General features: G+C 40.5%; 2 protein-coding genes across 5 annotated transcripts in view; one reads left to right on the plus strand and one right to left on the minus strand.

Annotated features, from left to right (window-relative positions):
• The window catches only part of LOC122413580 (Ca[2+]-channel protein alpha[[1]] subunit T), a 42,070-nt gene extending 37,545 nt beyond the window's left edge, over positions 1–4,525 (plus strand). For 3 of the 4 annotated variants that reach the window (XM_043424019.1, XM_043424018.1, XM_043424020.1), the window contains one exon: positions 75–4,525. In XM_043424019.1, coding sequence (XP_043279954.1) covers positions 75–1,231 — 1,157 coding nt within the window. In that variant the 3' untranslated portion in view covers positions 1,232–4,525. The remainder of the gene's footprint in view (positions 1–74) is intronic. The other variant, XM_043424021.1, reaches the window with a different exon arrangement.
• On the minus strand, positions 4,377–16,418 carry LOC122413182 (tetratricopeptide repeat protein 39C-like). The gene is given in 18 exon segments (XM_043423354.1): positions 4,377–4,690; positions 5,433–5,531; positions 5,912–6,079; positions 6,321–6,436; positions 6,663–6,984; positions 7,063–7,166; positions 7,389–7,545; positions 7,931–8,038; positions 8,321–8,571; positions 8,755–9,009; positions 9,136–9,334; positions 9,875–10,043; positions 10,162–10,362; positions 10,531–10,783; positions 10,894–11,101; positions 11,308–11,460; positions 15,421–15,679; positions 15,849–16,418. Coding segments are annotated over 17 exon segments (3,207 nt in total). The 5' UTR covers positions 15,574–15,679; positions 15,849–16,418; the 3' UTR covers positions 4,377–4,399.
• Between the last annotated feature and the right edge of the window lie 59 nt (positions 16,419–16,477).

Genomic DNA, 16,477 nt, shown 5'->3' on the forward strand with positions numbered 1-16,477 from the left:
TGATTCTCCGCTCTCACGTCCTCGTTTCAATCCCGTACTCGTATCGAGAGTAGCTTCTTATAAATTGCTTGCAGAAACATCAGCATCCGGTTCCTGGAATGCGGAAGAGCCGAGCAGACGCCGCGCCGGTGGATCTTTTCACCGCAATTCGGGCAGCAGGTCGTCCTCGAAGCGTCACAAGCTCAAACGCCGAGAGACGTTCCACGCGCAGCAGCGTGCAGCGGCAGCCTCTCTTTTGAGCGCAGCCGGAAGTGCCTCGCGGCCTCCGATCGAGGTCGCTGAGTTGATAAAGCAACCGACCAGCAATCTGAGCGTACCGCGTATAATAACGCAGAGAAACACGAGTTTTAGCGCACCGAGTGGCAAGAAATACGGTGGGCAAAGCTCCCCAGCCGGTGCGACGAGCCCACCGGAAGCCGGACATCCGACGGTCAAGTCGCTGCTGACGGTGAGTTCGACGACTTGTCCATCCCCGAGAGCCTCCAGACTCGTGTCGATAAACGCCGATGGGACGACCCGAGTGGAAAGGAGACACTCGTCCTCGCTCTACCCCGGTGGAAACAACGCCGCCGCAGCCGGTTCCCCGAGCAATAATGCCAGCAACAGCAATAACAGCAGCAACCTTAACACCGCCGCTGCTGCTTCGACGGCTACCGGGCGCTTCGGTTCCACGAGATTCCCTCGAGGACAATCGAGCTCCTGGAAAACTCCGGCGGAGCCACGTCCAACTGAAACCGAGCTTGACGTCCAATCCGTAATAAACGAGAGGCGACCGTCCAGACTGAAAAGTACGATTAACCAGACCGACACGAGTCTCATCAGGACAGAAAATGCCGATGAGAACTGCCAGCAGGATCCGAACGAGCAACGTTCCACAGCCATTTCCATCTTCGAAGGACCCTCCGATTCTCCTGATTTCTCCAAATTGTACAAGAACGAGGAAGACACCGAGGAGGTCCCGAAGGCTCCGGAACCGGAAACTTGGACCCCCCTCTGCAGTGACGCCGCCCCCGATCCGAGACTCGATCCTGACGAATCTTCTTCGAACAACGCCAAGGAGGAATTCATTCACGGCGACCAATCGATCGCTCATACGAACGTTGTTATCAGCGTCGAGTACCTCGACGAAACCGTCGAGCCTAATACCCGGACGGACAATATTAGCCATAACGAAGAGCCCGACGATCCGTTGGAAAGTCTTCTCCCACCAGCCAAACGCTCGGACTCCTAATTTCCTTCTTCCTTATTCCTACATTTTCGTTCGGAAGCTTTTTTATTCATTCTTCCAAGCATTTACACAACATTCTCCGGGCAACTGCGCTCTTTACCTACAAACACTCGAATGCGCTTCGTCATTGACGCTTCTTATCTTCGGAATTAAAGTCTTCGATCATCGACCACGAAGCCACAATTTTTTGGGGGATTTGGGAAAAGTCATTAACGATCGGATTTTTTATGGATTTTCGTTCAAGCACGATGCTGCGCAGTAATAACTCATTTTTGTAAAGCAAAAAAACCGAAATTTTAAACCTCGACGAGGCGTATTTCAACAGCAGTTTCCAATTGTACGATGACGAAACGGCTAAAAGAATTTTCAGGTTATCGAGACAACGTCGCAGCGCTCGAGATGTCTGAAGGGACAATCGTTGCAGCCGGAGAATGCCCTGATACGCGTCTAGTTAAACGAGATTCAATAACGTCTTGTGTGTACACAACTGTACACAACGATGCCTCGTATAATATATGCCCATGACAATCTTTTGTGCCGAATATTGTGCCTCACCTTGCTGAACTCGTGTAACCGAGCCAGGGGAGGCGAGAGTTTAAGAGTTTATTAGGAACAACAATTGTAATAATGATAATCGTCGCTCGATTGACGACCCTCGAGTCGAGTCGAGAGTCGATCGACTGCGATCGACGACGTCGGATGTCGACGGGACGAGGCAGTGGCTCGAAACACACTATTTTTCCATTCACGTTTAGAGATAAATAAATAAATTCGAAAGGAAATTGCACATGAAAATTGGTGCAGATAAAAAATCCGGAGCTGTCGTTGAAAGATCGCCTTAGATCGTTTGAGCAATCAATTATTTTTATACACTTTCACACTGATTTTGAAAACTCATTTTTTCATTAGATCTTGACCAAGGAATTTTGAGCTTCTCTCTGTCAAAAAAGCCACGAAGAATGAGCGACTCTCCATCTCGTTTGGAAAAAACTTTTGATAATATTCCAGCCCCCTTTATTGGGCAGAACTTTAATTGGAAATTTTTCTCTACAGACCTCACAGGCTTGGGAATATTCGAGGTGATTTTGAGCTACTGGCCCAGATGTCCACATTCACAGGAGCAACTAAGTTTTTGGTGCTGATGTAGCAAGAAAATGAAATAATAATGTCGCGCACACACACTGAGAGTCTACGAGATAGAAAAATATGAAAATGTGTACTTATCGCGTGTAACGCGTGCGTACACCGTTTAGAATATGTGTAATTATAGTTTATATATATATATATGTATAGTATGAAATTCATTGAACGTGAAACTGTGGGGATAACAGCAGAATATATATACTGTATAATATGCACCGAACGTACTTTAGAGCGTAGAAATATGGAGGGTTAGCTCGCAGCGATATCTCTCTGCCAAGAACAAATAGTACTGAAATTTAAACATTTTTTTTCTTTACAAAATTCACTCTTTCTTGCCATTATTATACTGTATATGGATAGCACCACGATCGTGATCAAACATGAGCTACTCTCGTTATCAAAAAGGAGGATTTTGTGGTTATAATCCTGGAGAAAAAACGTTTACCAATGAATTTTTGAATGTGTTTTTGAAATTTTTAGGAAAAAAGTTCGAATGAAAAGACCACGATGGGGTTTACGATTTCGTTGGATTTTCTGAGAATTTCCTCAGCCTTGGAAACTTGTGGTTGTTTCTCTTGTCAATTTTTGGTGTCCCGGTAGAGAAAAATGGAGGCTTGAATTTCGAATATTCTGGGACAGAAAGCGACGAATTTTTCCAGACTTTGAATAAATTAATGAACTTTTGAAAAATATTTTTAAATTCACTGATCCAGAGGACTTTTTGGAAAATTACGTACAAAGTGGACTCGTTTCATAAGGAGAGTCGCTCGTGTCTGATGACGCCTGTGATGTTAATACGATTAACGAAAATTGACCATCTCTTGGAAGAAAAAAAAATCCATTGACATCTGTGATATCGAGGCGCGTAAATGAGCGCGTATACAGGGACACGCGCAACAAAAGAGAAAATCCACAGCCAGAGCTCTGTGTGCAATTAACCTACGTAGAAAAATTTCTTAGGATACGTGGATTTTCCGGAGGATGATTGAACAATTGGACTAAACAAACTGGAATTATATTTCCACGCGCATGTACAAAACCGAGAAACCGCTTATAATCTGCGGTGGATCATCGAATTGATCGAGCCATTGTGAAAAAAGGCAGAAAATCAATCTGACTTTATGACGTTGAAGAAAGTACCGGAGTCTCTAAATTCAATGTTTAAACCTCGTTGAAAAAAGCGTGCAAACTCGACACTAGGAGTGACGACGAATTGGAAATTTTTTAAAAATCTATCGCGACAATCCTTTGGTGCAATCACTGCCTGCATTCTCTTGGGCAAACTTTCTATACTTTTTTGAATTTCAACTTTTCACTTCGTGACTGCACCCTTGACTCAGGCTGTCCACCAGACTGCCTCGTGAAATTTTTCTTCTCTACACGCAGGTCTAAAAGCACTGAAAGATGTTTAGAGGTGAAAAAAGTTGTCGGGTCAGTCGAGGCCTCTCGTGGAATTGAACGAGCAGCATTTCGATCTCAATCTCAAAAAAAGAGTTATTTCTTAAATAAATGGAGATGGCTCCACTAGTTCAATGAACCACTGTACATATATCCAGTCTCTTTCTCTTTTTACACATTCTAAATCATTTATTTTGATACTATAACGTCCCCCACGAAGGGAGGGCGAAGAAAAAACATTTTTTGTCGAATCTCAACTCTTGTAGAAGGTCGTTTGAACCTTGATAAGAGATCCTGGTCCTCGCACACATGGTAAGAAATACATTTTTTGTTTCCCCTCGAAGCTCATTCTTTTCTATCATTAACGGTGTCGCGTTACAATCGAGGGTAGTTGATAACCTTGTGCCAGTTCGATAGTCATAGAAGTCAAATGCCAAGTGGAAAGAACAAGAAAAAAGGGCAGAACAATAGAGACCTCGTCAGTGTCGTTACCCTCGAGTGCGAATCTCTCGCCTTTTTCACCGCATTTCAAGGGAACAGACGCGTGTATAAATGTAGTAATTATGCCACTGACCTGAGCGAGAGTAACGTTACGAATTGGAGCATGTATTATGCGATTCATGTCTTTATTTAGACTCGAAGTAAATGCGTTATAGCCACGAGAGGATTAAAATGTACTATGTATACGTATAACAATAATGATACATACGACGAAACCTGACGAGATAAATAAACCGAGAACGAATGATTGATTAACGGATAAGCTGACGATGAGTGATGCTGCTGCTGCTGCTGCTTCGAATCGCAACTTGTATCTAAACTACCGTGTACCCGAAGTCTGTAGACGCAAGTATAATCCGGATTTCCGCAGTTCGAATGAATCCTCAGCTCGATTATTTCGTACGGCTCTTGCGCCTGAAACTATAATTATAAAAGTTACGTCACGTTCTTGTGAACAGGAGGATCGAATTGAGGGCTGATGGGAAAATTCATTTGACATATGCTTCTTTGAAGTTTTGTTTTTCAATTAATTTCATACGAGAAGCATGAATTTTATTATTTCATGAGTAAATTCATAGTGGAATTGAAATTTTAATTTTTTCGAGGGAGTTTGCGCTGGGTCGAAACTTTGAGAAAGAATTTTAGAAAAAAATGTTTCATCGGGGAAGATTTATTCGATAAATGAAGAGTTTTGTTGTTGACGACACAAAAATGTTTGCTGGGAAGAAACAAGGATTAGGCCTCAAGGACATAAACGTGGGACGGAACTGGCTGCTTCATCGAAACTCGTTACAAGCTCTTGTGATCTCAATGAGTCTCGATTACTTTGACAGAAAATAGCTCAAATTCCAGAAATAATCCACATTTTTTCGGCTATTGAATGCTGTTTTATGAGAAACAGAGAAAATACAATTTCGTATGGCCTTTCAAGGCGGACTCATTGATATCTCAGATGCAAGGAAGGTCGATGAAGAACGATAATTGTGGGTCGGGAAGGGCGCAACGAGCGAAAGTGTTCCAAAAAACTCAAATCCCTGCTTCGTTCCATGTAGCATTTTATAAAAAAAAAAAAAAAAGAAACAAATTGGAAAATGAAGATTCGATTATACGCCGAAAAATTCCGTAAATAGAAACATTATTGAACGAACAGTGTTCCATTTACCTGAACTGGAAAGTATTGAAGAGGAGTCGAGGCTGCACGATTGTCGTATGTAAACTCGCCGAAGAGAAAACCATCTTTATCGTCAACGTGGTCAAGTCCCTGAATAAAGAATGTATATATACACGAAATGAGTACGAATTCAAAAATTTATTTCATTTATTGGGAACGATCTTTGGAAAATATTTATAAGTCGAATTGTGTAATGCAATTGGAAGCACACAGGAATGGAATTCCTGCTTTTGGGAGTGGAAAACAGTTGAGAATGCTCATAAACTTTCAATGAAAATCCTTGAAAGATTTCGTCCCAAAACGGACTGACTTTGTGGAATTCTTGTGTCTGACAAATATGAACTGAAATTTTCATTCTCCCTGAAAAAAATCTGTTTTCTTTTTTACAAATTGGTATTAATATGCTGTCAAAAAGTTTTTTTTTCACCCTGAAAATCCATCAAGTTTCCGATGAAAAAAAATCGACTGACCCATACAGTGAAATCTTTGGGCGCTGCAGTGGTGTCACCGTCCGGGGCTATCAACGAGGTAATATGTTCGAGGCTGACTCCTGTCACCTGGACGAAACCCATGAGTCGAATAACAACAGAACCTGTGGATCCTTTGAATGCCCAACACTCGCCTGGAAGTGAACCTGCCTGATGGAGTAAGCATAGAAAATGATTCAGTTGAACATTCAATTGCTTAATTAAAATTGTTTATTTGAGTAGTCGAATCAAATTTCGAATCGATGGCTCTATCCGGTTCGCCCAAAAGTATCGTCGACGGACAAAGTCTCATCGTTACTTCTCTTTCCAAATTTTCATGAGACTCGAAAAGCCATAAATTGGTCAAACAAAAATGGAATCTCCAGTAAAACTCTTGGACGACGATACTCGCCTGGATCACTGTTCGCGGAGTGTTTTGTTGAGGACAAATCGGCAGCCAGAACAAGGATAAAACAGGAGCACCTGCTGTATAGGGTTCGGTATCTCTCGTCGATATAATCGATCCACCTATCTTGCAGAATCGTCTGCCAATTAATTATTACAAATTGGCCCATGCATTGGTCTCTAATCACGAGTTGTTGGGGGAGGGACTTTTTCCATTTTCTTTTTGTACAGAATATTAGCCAAATTATTGATTCCGACATGAAGTAATTAAGAGGAGGTTTGATTCATCAAAGAAAAATGACATTTTCGAAGATTTTGTGATTGGAGACACGGAGAGAATGGGACTGACCTAAAGTCTCGAGAGCGTAGTCCGTCCTTCCGGTTTTATCGGCGTCGTAAGTTTGCAACTCGCTTTTTACCAAATCCCTGATACTCTCCGGCGATACTCCACCTGTAACGACTCTCGTGTGGGCTGAAATCCATAAAAAAAACGTGAATTATTACTTGACTGGATCAATAATTCTTTTGCTTCATTAGTCTTCTGACCAACCCTCCGAAAGCTCTTCCCTAAGTTTCCCGATTTCTTCGGACATTTTTGGAACAACGTAACTGACTTCTCGTAATTTGCTTCTCAATTCGTCTCGGGTTTCTATTATATTCTTAACTTCCATCTAACGAACGATTGAACCGTGTGATCAGGACGATGAAACAAAATCATGACGTAAGAACGTAGTGAGAACGTAAAATACCGAAAGGGTGCTCATTTGACTTCTCAATTTTCCCAAATCCGATTTTATTATCCAGAATGAATCACTCGCTGAAAACTCACTCCAGAGATGAATGGCGGATAGAGCTGTCAAAAGGCATGACAATTTTAACCGAATAAAGAACAGTTAAATCGTCATTGATGCAGAGAATCGTGACTTTTTCACTTCACTAAAAAACATCAAATCGATCTCATCCCCCTTAAGAGCAAACAGTTAATTAATAACACTTCTGAAGATTCGTGCCAACGTCGAATCATCAGTGATAATATTTAAATATCAATTTTTGTCTCTCATATTATGAATCTTACCTAGCATAGTTGTTACTATAAAAAACGTCAGAGGCTTGAGAAGCTTGCAGTACCAGGGAGTTGGCAAATATTCTAATGAAGTACTACTGCCCGAGTTATTGTGACATCGGCAGCAACCATTACGTGAGCTCATCTGGTTGACGACATATAATCGACTTGACGTAGTTCATCGATGCAAAAAATATCATGGATTTATCGAACATGAAAGATCGCGTTGACAAATTCATTTGACGTTTTATCAGGCTAATTTCATTCTGAGTCAACTTCACGTGGTTGGACGCATGTTTATGGAACGCGGAATGATTATTGTGTCACTTTTTTTATTATTCCATTCCATAAAGTCCAACGAAAAAAAGCGACAGTCTAACACATATTTATACAAGTGGTAATAATATATATGTATCTGATTTGTTGAATGATCGTTCTTAAAATATAACAGCGATGCTTCTCCTGGCAAATATTGCCACCGATTTAAGGTCGAACAGTGACGACGGACGAATCGGAGTATTTATTCGCTTATCATTATTGCGTCATCAACGGACGAGGGCTTTCAGGGCGGAGTGTATTCGAACGTTTAAACGATTTTCAAAATCGTAATCACTGTACTCGGTTTGAGCCTTGATTAATGCGCTCTTTCCTTCTTCCACGCGCTGAAATTTAACAAAATACCAATATTTAGCGAGTATTTAAGATCAAACCTCTCACTGTGTTTTGTGCAAAAATTCTCAATCACTGATAGAATGCGAATGAATGTATTTGGCTTAATACTTTCATCGAGTTCACAATAATTTTAAATAAATTCTTTTTGAATTTTATGTAGATTGTAAATTAAAAAATGCATTATCCATTGAAAAATTTATAAGATTTGAAGATTTTTCAACTGTGAGTTCGATTATGACGTTAATGAGAAAATGTTGTATTTCTCAACTCACATCGGTAGCGCAGAGTATGCTTCCCATTTCATAGAGCGCGAATGCACTCACGTGCTGATCGAGAGGACGATTTTCTTGCCCGGTAGCGGACGTCTCAGTATTTTTATTCTCGGCGCTACGTCGCTCCAGACACTTTCTGTAAGATTTAGTAGCCGCTACATTTTCTCCACGATAGGAATGAGCGGCACCGGCAATGAGATCGGCCAAACCGATCATCGGTTCTTCCTTGCTGCGATCGAATCCTCTGCACTCTGTTTGACCCAGAAACATTTATACGCAAATTTTCATTAAAAATGAAAAATCAAACTTCTTCTTTGCCAGCTAAACAGTAATTTTGATAAAAATTTATCGAAAAAACGGTATAATATATCGATATATAAATATATCGAAAAAAAGGGAAAGAGAAAATGGCCTATCGGAGCACCGATACCCACCAGAAATGACAACACCAAGCGTTTCTCTCGAGCTGGAGGGCATGGCGTTCCAGAGGTAAAGAAGTTCGTAAACTAAGAGTCTGTAATAAGTTTGGCAATACGATTGTCCATTGTGGTCTATCAACTTGGAGAGTCTTCGAAGTACGAATAAATCGAGCTGAGTCGACTTCGACGAGCCGTTACCGGTCAACGTAGTTGTTATTTCCCGATGGATTCGCAGAGTGATTTCAGGTTTGTTGTCAGCGCCGGCACAAGCTGTAAAAAAAAGTGAATTTTAGCAAACCCTTTTTTCAATCTGCAATAAATTTCATACGAATAAGCACGGACTGAGAAAAATCTTTGTTTTCACACTACGTAAAATAATAGTGGAAGAGAAATTACCAGCTGCGAGGTAAGCGTAAATGCTCTCGGACCACCGGGATTCGCGTTGTAATCGTGCGAACGAAACGTGAGCTTGGGCATAATTCAATCGAATTAAATGGCACCACGCAATCTCATGGAGACAGAGCAGTTTTATTTCCCTCTGGGCGGACGACTCAACTGCTTTTTCATAAGCTTCGAGTGCAGCCTCGATATTCGACTGTTCAAACATACACACAATTATGCCTTTTTGGAGCCGGCTTTCGAGTCACTCCACTAATTTACTTTCTGAAATATTACCACCAATAACCATGCATCCATTCAGGATGTTCTACGACACGAATCCTCGCCGTTGGAAACTCAAGTTGAGGTACGAACTTCGAGTCAAAAAACTTTATTCCATTTTTTTTCATCCAGCCCCTCCCAATGAGCTTATTCATGTTCATCAGTTTTATATGATCAATAATAAAACTGGTAGAAGTTTAAAAAAAACCGTAAGCTCCTCAGAAGCGAGAGGAAATTGTTTTTCATACTAATCTCACGCTAAAACTCTATTAATGGACGATCGACGAATGAATAATTCATCAGGAAAGGCCCAAATGAAAAGAAAAAAAAACTCCATTAGACTTCTCAGCATGTATAAATCGATTCTGAATCTGAGTTTGCCAACGTGAAACTTTCGTTCGTTCAACACCGTGTGCACAGCGGAGACGATTAAAGGGGGGAGATTACGAGAGATAGAGAAAAGAGATCCGCTAACCTGAAGCCGTTCGGTTCTACCTGTAAAAAAGAGAAAGAGCGCTGCATCGTTAAACTCCGAGCGGCACTCAGCGATCAATTGTTTGGCAGCATCGACTCCAGAACTTACGCTCCAATCGTGGAGGGAACAGAACGGCCTAACAATCGTATGATAACACAGAAGCGACAGCCTATACGACAATGAACCACGAACTTAGCCTCTTTTGTGTTACGTTTTTATAAATATTCGTGTAAAATTCGTCACGAACGGAGAATCGTGGGACAAAGTTTGCGCTCGTGGACACTCACGTGGCAAGAGGTGCACGCATATCTTCGCTGAGACGTGCGTACATCAAAGATGTGAGACCAGCTTTTCTGTCGCCCTCGAATCCCAACAAATGAATCAATTTCAACAACGACGGTGGTACCAAACTGACACACAGTTGAAATATCCCATAACCGAAGCTCACAGCTGACATTAAGCGCACCACTTCCCCGGGCTCGACGAAACTGTAAGATAATTGTGAAAATCAGCATTTTCGAAATGAAAGGAAAGAAGTTGCTTTCAAAAAATATCGCCTGATTTTTACGACTCGAGATTTTCAATGGTCGAGAAGCTCCTCATTCGAGCCTGTATCCTTCGCAGCTAATTAATTAAATCGATCAAAAACACGTTACGTAGATTGCTGATCTGTTGAAGAGGCGGCTGTGATACCAGTGAGCGAGAAGAGCATCGATATCGATGTTCGCAAGGACGAGGGAGAAGGTGAAGCGATCGTCGACGTCGGCGACGACGCCGAGGTCCCGGTTGGTGAAACGCTCAGCGAAGATGCCATCGAGCAGGAAGATGATGAACGACAACGACGCGGTGGTGTTGGACCTGGTTGCACGTTGCTTAGCCTATCCAAATCTATATTGCGATCATTCAATCCTGAAAATTCAGAGCAAGGAAAATCCGACTCGTTGAAAAATTGTGGCGATTTGAAATTTTGGAGGTTTCATAGATGACGAATCGTGAAAAAGTGAAATAAATTTAAAGACCTGTGGGATTTGTTCCAAAGGTACGACGATACAGTTGCAGAATCTGCAAATACGTGTGCTGATAAATTCTCCAAGCTTTTCGCATCATCCAACCCCCTCGAACATATCCACTGACTTCCTGCTGCAGAAGTGTGAGCATGGCGCTGCAAACCTTCGTGTCAGCGAGAACGATTTGTCTCTCGAGGCGCCTCGCATATTCACTCTGAAACTGAAAATCCGTATTTTCATAAAACTCGATTTAGATTGAAAGAAAAAAAAAAAAAATTATTTTAAATCATAAAAATTCGTGAAATTCCGATAATCTCGAACAGAATTTCTCCTCCAGCCTTCTGCAAGGGGAAAATAATTGTGTGTCGTGCTGTGACGATTTTCATTCTCTACATCAGTAAGTGTTCCATATAAAAATATACTCACTCCCGAGGGCGTCGTTACATCCTGCTCTGTCCTAAACACTCTGCTCGTTATGGATTTCAGCCAACCCGCGTCATTCGCGCATTCCCTCTCAGTGTTCTTGAGCGTCTCGACTGCTGCGACCAGTTTTTCATCCTCGAACGTCATGAGTGCATTCTCCAGGGATAATACATGTGCTTGTTAATCAATATCCCTCTTTTGTAAGACCTACATATTCGAATAAAAGCGACGCATTCGCAGGCTGCAAGTGTCTTTACAGGCTCAGCAAATTCCACGAGCATTAAGTACGTTCGTTAAATTTGCTCAGATTTATTCTTTCATTCATTAGGATTGAGAAGCAATCGATGAATTAAAGCGAGGACGAATGACAGAATCATTTTCGTTTGTATATATTCACATTTACAATAAAACTAGGTTTTTTGATAAATGAAAACGATTCGGTACGACTCCTATTTATTGCCCACTTATTCTGTGGAGTTGATGGTCTAAATAGTGTGAAAAATTCTAATGTAACAAGAATGATAAACGCAAAACTTTTTACTTTTCATTTTTTTACTTTTTCATAGGGCTGTTTGTTTCACTGGATAAGCCCTTACGAAATTTTCCGAATTATCAGTAAAAGAGATAAATTATGACGTATTATCGGAGATTAGATTACGGAAATGTCTGGCCAATCTGTAGAAAAATGTAGTATCGACTGTGACGTCCGGAAAAAACGTTCTTTTAACTTCAATTTTTAGAGTTGCGACAATAAATTTTTAAGACGTTGACACGTGAAATATTTGTTGATAATTATATGTGACAGTAAAATGAGCATAAAATGAGCGAAAGCTCATGGGGGCGGAAACGCAGAAATATAAAAAAAAAAACAGAAAATGTATTTATAGCTAAAAACTTAACAAAAATTTATTAATTAGAATTAGCAATAAACTCGGAATGAAATTTCCGTCTCTTTCGGTCGATTTTTATACGAATTCAGCAGATAATTTAAATGCAGTGAAAAATAAATTAGATTTTAAGAATAAAAAAATAGAAAAAAGTTAGGCGAAGAACTTTGTGAACTTTGATTAAGCATGAACTACATAATTCAAGGAAATTTGGTCATGCGCCTTTCAATACTGGTCAACATTTTTATTCTATTGTACATAGGCGTATGTCTGAAGTCGTCGGATCCAAGGACTGAGAATATTCAGGTGGTGAACCCAAATTAACGAATTTATTATTATTTGCATTTGAACGAAGTTCGTCGTTTCGAATCGTATACGTTTTGAGCCCTCGACTAAATTTTTAATCCATCACAAGTTCACAGAATGGCAAATAATATCATTTGATCGTACTTTATTGCTTAGTTAGATTTCACAGGGTACCCAGAGATCGATTATTTTCATTTACACGAAAGATACGTTCCACTTATTCAAAGTTTCACCTTAAATTTCATTCGATAATAACAAATATTTAATTTAATGAATCGCGAATCAGATCATCTAGAGAAAAATTCAACAGAATCGTCGATGTTGATGGGAATTGTTTCAGTCATCTTTTCGAACCCATAGTATAACGACAGAATCTTTTTTTGTGCCACTAGCTTGGGGAGATGGAATACTCTCGACAAAAGTTGGTGAGGCAACGAACAAGACGATAATCTATACTCTAAGATTATATTTTATAATATCAGTTGTTGCTCATCGATCATGAGAATCAAAATGAAAAAGAGTGCCTTAAAAACTAGTACTCGATAGAATGACTCTTAAAAATTTTGCATTGATTTGCTATGATTTCTGAATCGATCATTTGCAACTAATCAATAACGATGATTGTTTGCATATCCTATTGTAATAATGCAGAGAAAAAAAATTGAAGAGCGATCTGTTTCCACCAGAAAACGAAAGCATCGAAACTCCTGCAGACCAAAGAGACAATAGACTGCATCGAAAAATCAACGGAACCGAGAACTTCCCAACGAGGCAACTATTGGGTTCTTTACAATTATGTTCCAATGAGCAGGAGCATCAGATGTTGGGAAAGCGTGACCTACGTGACACACGGTGATTACACTTTTCTCGACAATCTCGAGCCGCTACTAGAAAGATGGCGCGCTCCAATTTCGATAGCCCTTTATGCACCTGGAAAGGATTTCCAGCCAACGTTAAATTCCATCAAGTATGCGAGGAGTTGCATGACCTCTCTCGTCTCCCAATTCGTCACTTTCCATATTTTTTTTGACAGCGAACATTTACCGGACGAGGCAAGTGTCATTTTTCGCTGTCTTGCAAGCTAACGAGTCCATTTGATGAATAAAATCTTGCAAAGTGATTGAAACAAAATTTTCTCACGAATTCAGATACCGCACAGGAAAAATATGCTTCTGGAAACTTATGACTGCAGCTTGGCACCTTGGGCAAACGTTTCCACTGCTACGACGTACAGAAACGAAAAAAAGCTGCTCTACCCGGTTAACGTGGCTCGTAACATTGCGAAGGAATGCGCCCCGACTCATTACCTCATCGTCAGCGATATCGAGCTCTATCCGACTCCGAATTTACCCTCGACGTTTCTGCAAATGATAACAAAACACGATCAATCATTATTTTTGAAAAGAAATCCAAAGATATTTGTACTCTCCATTTTCGAAGTTGTCGAAAACAGTTCACCACCGCCCAACAAAACGACACTCGTAAGTTCTGGCTCGTTTGTCTTTCGCTTTGAATTCAATTGACAAAAATTGTCTAAAGAAATGTAACAGACGAAAAAGTAAAATGTAACAGAAACACTAGAATCCTCAAGCTCTCAAACAATTTGAATAAAACTCGCGTGTCAATTTCAAAGAAATGAGACGAAAATCGAACGCTCCGAAAAACGAAAATTAATGCTGTTTTTTGCATCGTCCAATAAATTTTTTTCTTAATGAAGCACTTGACGAAGCAAGACCAATTGCAGATAACGATGTTGAAAAACGGAACTGCCATACCCTTCCACAAGGCGTTGTGTCCAGCCTGTCACAATGTGCCAAAAAGCGAAGAATGGCAAAAGACGCCAGAGTCCGATTCCCTGAGTGTATTTCACGTGGGAAAAAGGACTGGCGCGTTTTCGCACTGGGAGCCGATATTTGTAGGAACGAAAAATGAGCCGACGTACGACGAGAGGCTCAGTTGGGAAGGAAAAAGTGACAAAATGACGCAAGTGAGTTTTGTATGAAGAGACTTAATTCTGCTTTGCTGAATAATCAATTGTCCAAACTATTTCCAGGGTTACGCGCTCTGCGTTCTCGATTACGATTTTTTCATTCTGGACAACGCATTCCTCGTTCACCGTCCGGGTATTAAGCGTTGGAAGAGCGATAAACGACGCGATTCTTTGAGTGCCAAGACGAACGTGCTCATTAGGGAAAAAATCTTTCCAGAGCTCAAGATCATATATGGAACGAGGAAAGAATGCGTCGTGTGAACCAGTCACGCTGTTTTTTCACGTCTCTCAGATGCTCACGAGTATAGGAAATGAACTCAGAATTTTGCTGATTTCAAGTGCCTCCGAACGATAAGCCAAAGGACCGATGCCGACTGAATCGAACTTTCCAGAATGAATGAGCACCCGGCAGAGGATTTAGCTGAAAATCATTTCTTCATTATTCGATCTCGCTTGTCAAAAGTTATACACGTAACAAAGGCACTCTTGAAAAGCGCTCGTGCTGAAAGGCTTTTTTGAGAGAAAAAATAATGAGGATCGCCTTGCAAAAATTACAATAACAAGGTCTCTTGAGAGTAGTTCAAAGCTTTCTGGTCCCTGCGAGTAATTATGCCTTCATTTGCAAGCTCATCTTAAAACGACGAGTTTCACCAAATGTGAAAAAAGTTCGAAGAGCTCGAAAAAGCACAGGATTTCCTTGAGCTCGTATTTTCATATTTTGGTAGTACCTTAATAGATGAAACGCGAAATAGAGAATCTTCAGAGTTTTCGTGGACACCCTGTATGTAATCAAAGGTGTGATAAATATTGAAGTAAAGCCCTTAAAATCACGTGGTCCGGCCACCCATAAATGAGTCTCGCGTGCTGGTTTGAGAACGCCGATATTATACGGCGATGAGAAAGAAAAAGGAAAAAAGCGAGAGCCTCCCTTACCATAAATAGAACGAAGCATCGAGCGGTTTTAGTGTGAAAACTGTTTGAACGAAGAGCGAATATAATTTCAGCTTCCTCGGGTTTGTTATTTAAAAAAAGTGACAATCCTCGTCTCGCGATTCGCCAGTCCTCTTCGTTCGAGTAATCAGCCATTTTAACTCGGATTATTCGTCAGAGCAGCAAATATTACGTCAAAAGTTCATTTCTTTGGTCCCTTCCGGTTTCTCGCCCATCATGCGACTCGCGAAATCACTGTGGACTGAAAAAAAAAACACAAATTTTATTGTAAAAAACGATTTCATGCAGTCTGCTTGAGCGGATTTTATTGACAAAATTATAAACTGAACGATTGATAAACTCAAATTTGAATAAACAATAGTGTGACGAACAAATTCATATGATAAATAATGTACAAATGGAATGCTCACTGAAAACTTGACGGAACACTCATCCACGTTGCTCTCGTTCGCCACGCGCGCGAATACTGGAACGTGCCAAAACCATTCCTGCATGCTAACGCCTTACTGCAAGGGCCGCATCATCCCACTCAACTATATCTATTGTTTGTCGTATTGATTTTCTCCTTCGGTCATGAAAATACACGCTCGGATCGCGTTATTCAACGAAGAGTACCGTATCAGCGAAGCAAATCTATTTACATATCGTCGTTGCGCTTGCAACGTCTTATAATCCTTTTTTCATTAAATTGATTTTTTCATACTTTTTTTATTTATAGAAATCGATAATACCATCGAATCTCTGGGTTTCGTTACGAAAGACGTAAAAAATGGATGATTTCAGTCATTAATTTTTTGCAGTCATTTTCTTTGCATCAGTACGTCAAATAAATCGTGTATGATCATCGAATAAAAACCATTTCATGTAAGCTGACTTTCAAGTGAATATTAAGCATAATTGAATAAATTCACTTTTACAAAAGAATTTACAAAAGAATTAAAGGATCAGCCTGCAAGCCTCGAAATTTATTTTTTTTTCTATGTTTCTGTCAAAGAAAAACGATACTAAAAAAGAAGTTCACCTTGCTTTTTCAAATAGG

This window comes from Venturia canescens, chromosome 7, assembly GCF_019457755.1.
Source record: "Venturia canescens isolate UGA chromosome 7, ASM1945775v1, whole genome shotgun sequence".
In the NCBI taxonomy this organism is placed as follows: domain Eukaryota; kingdom Metazoa; phylum Arthropoda; class Insecta; order Hymenoptera; family Ichneumonidae; genus Venturia; species Venturia canescens.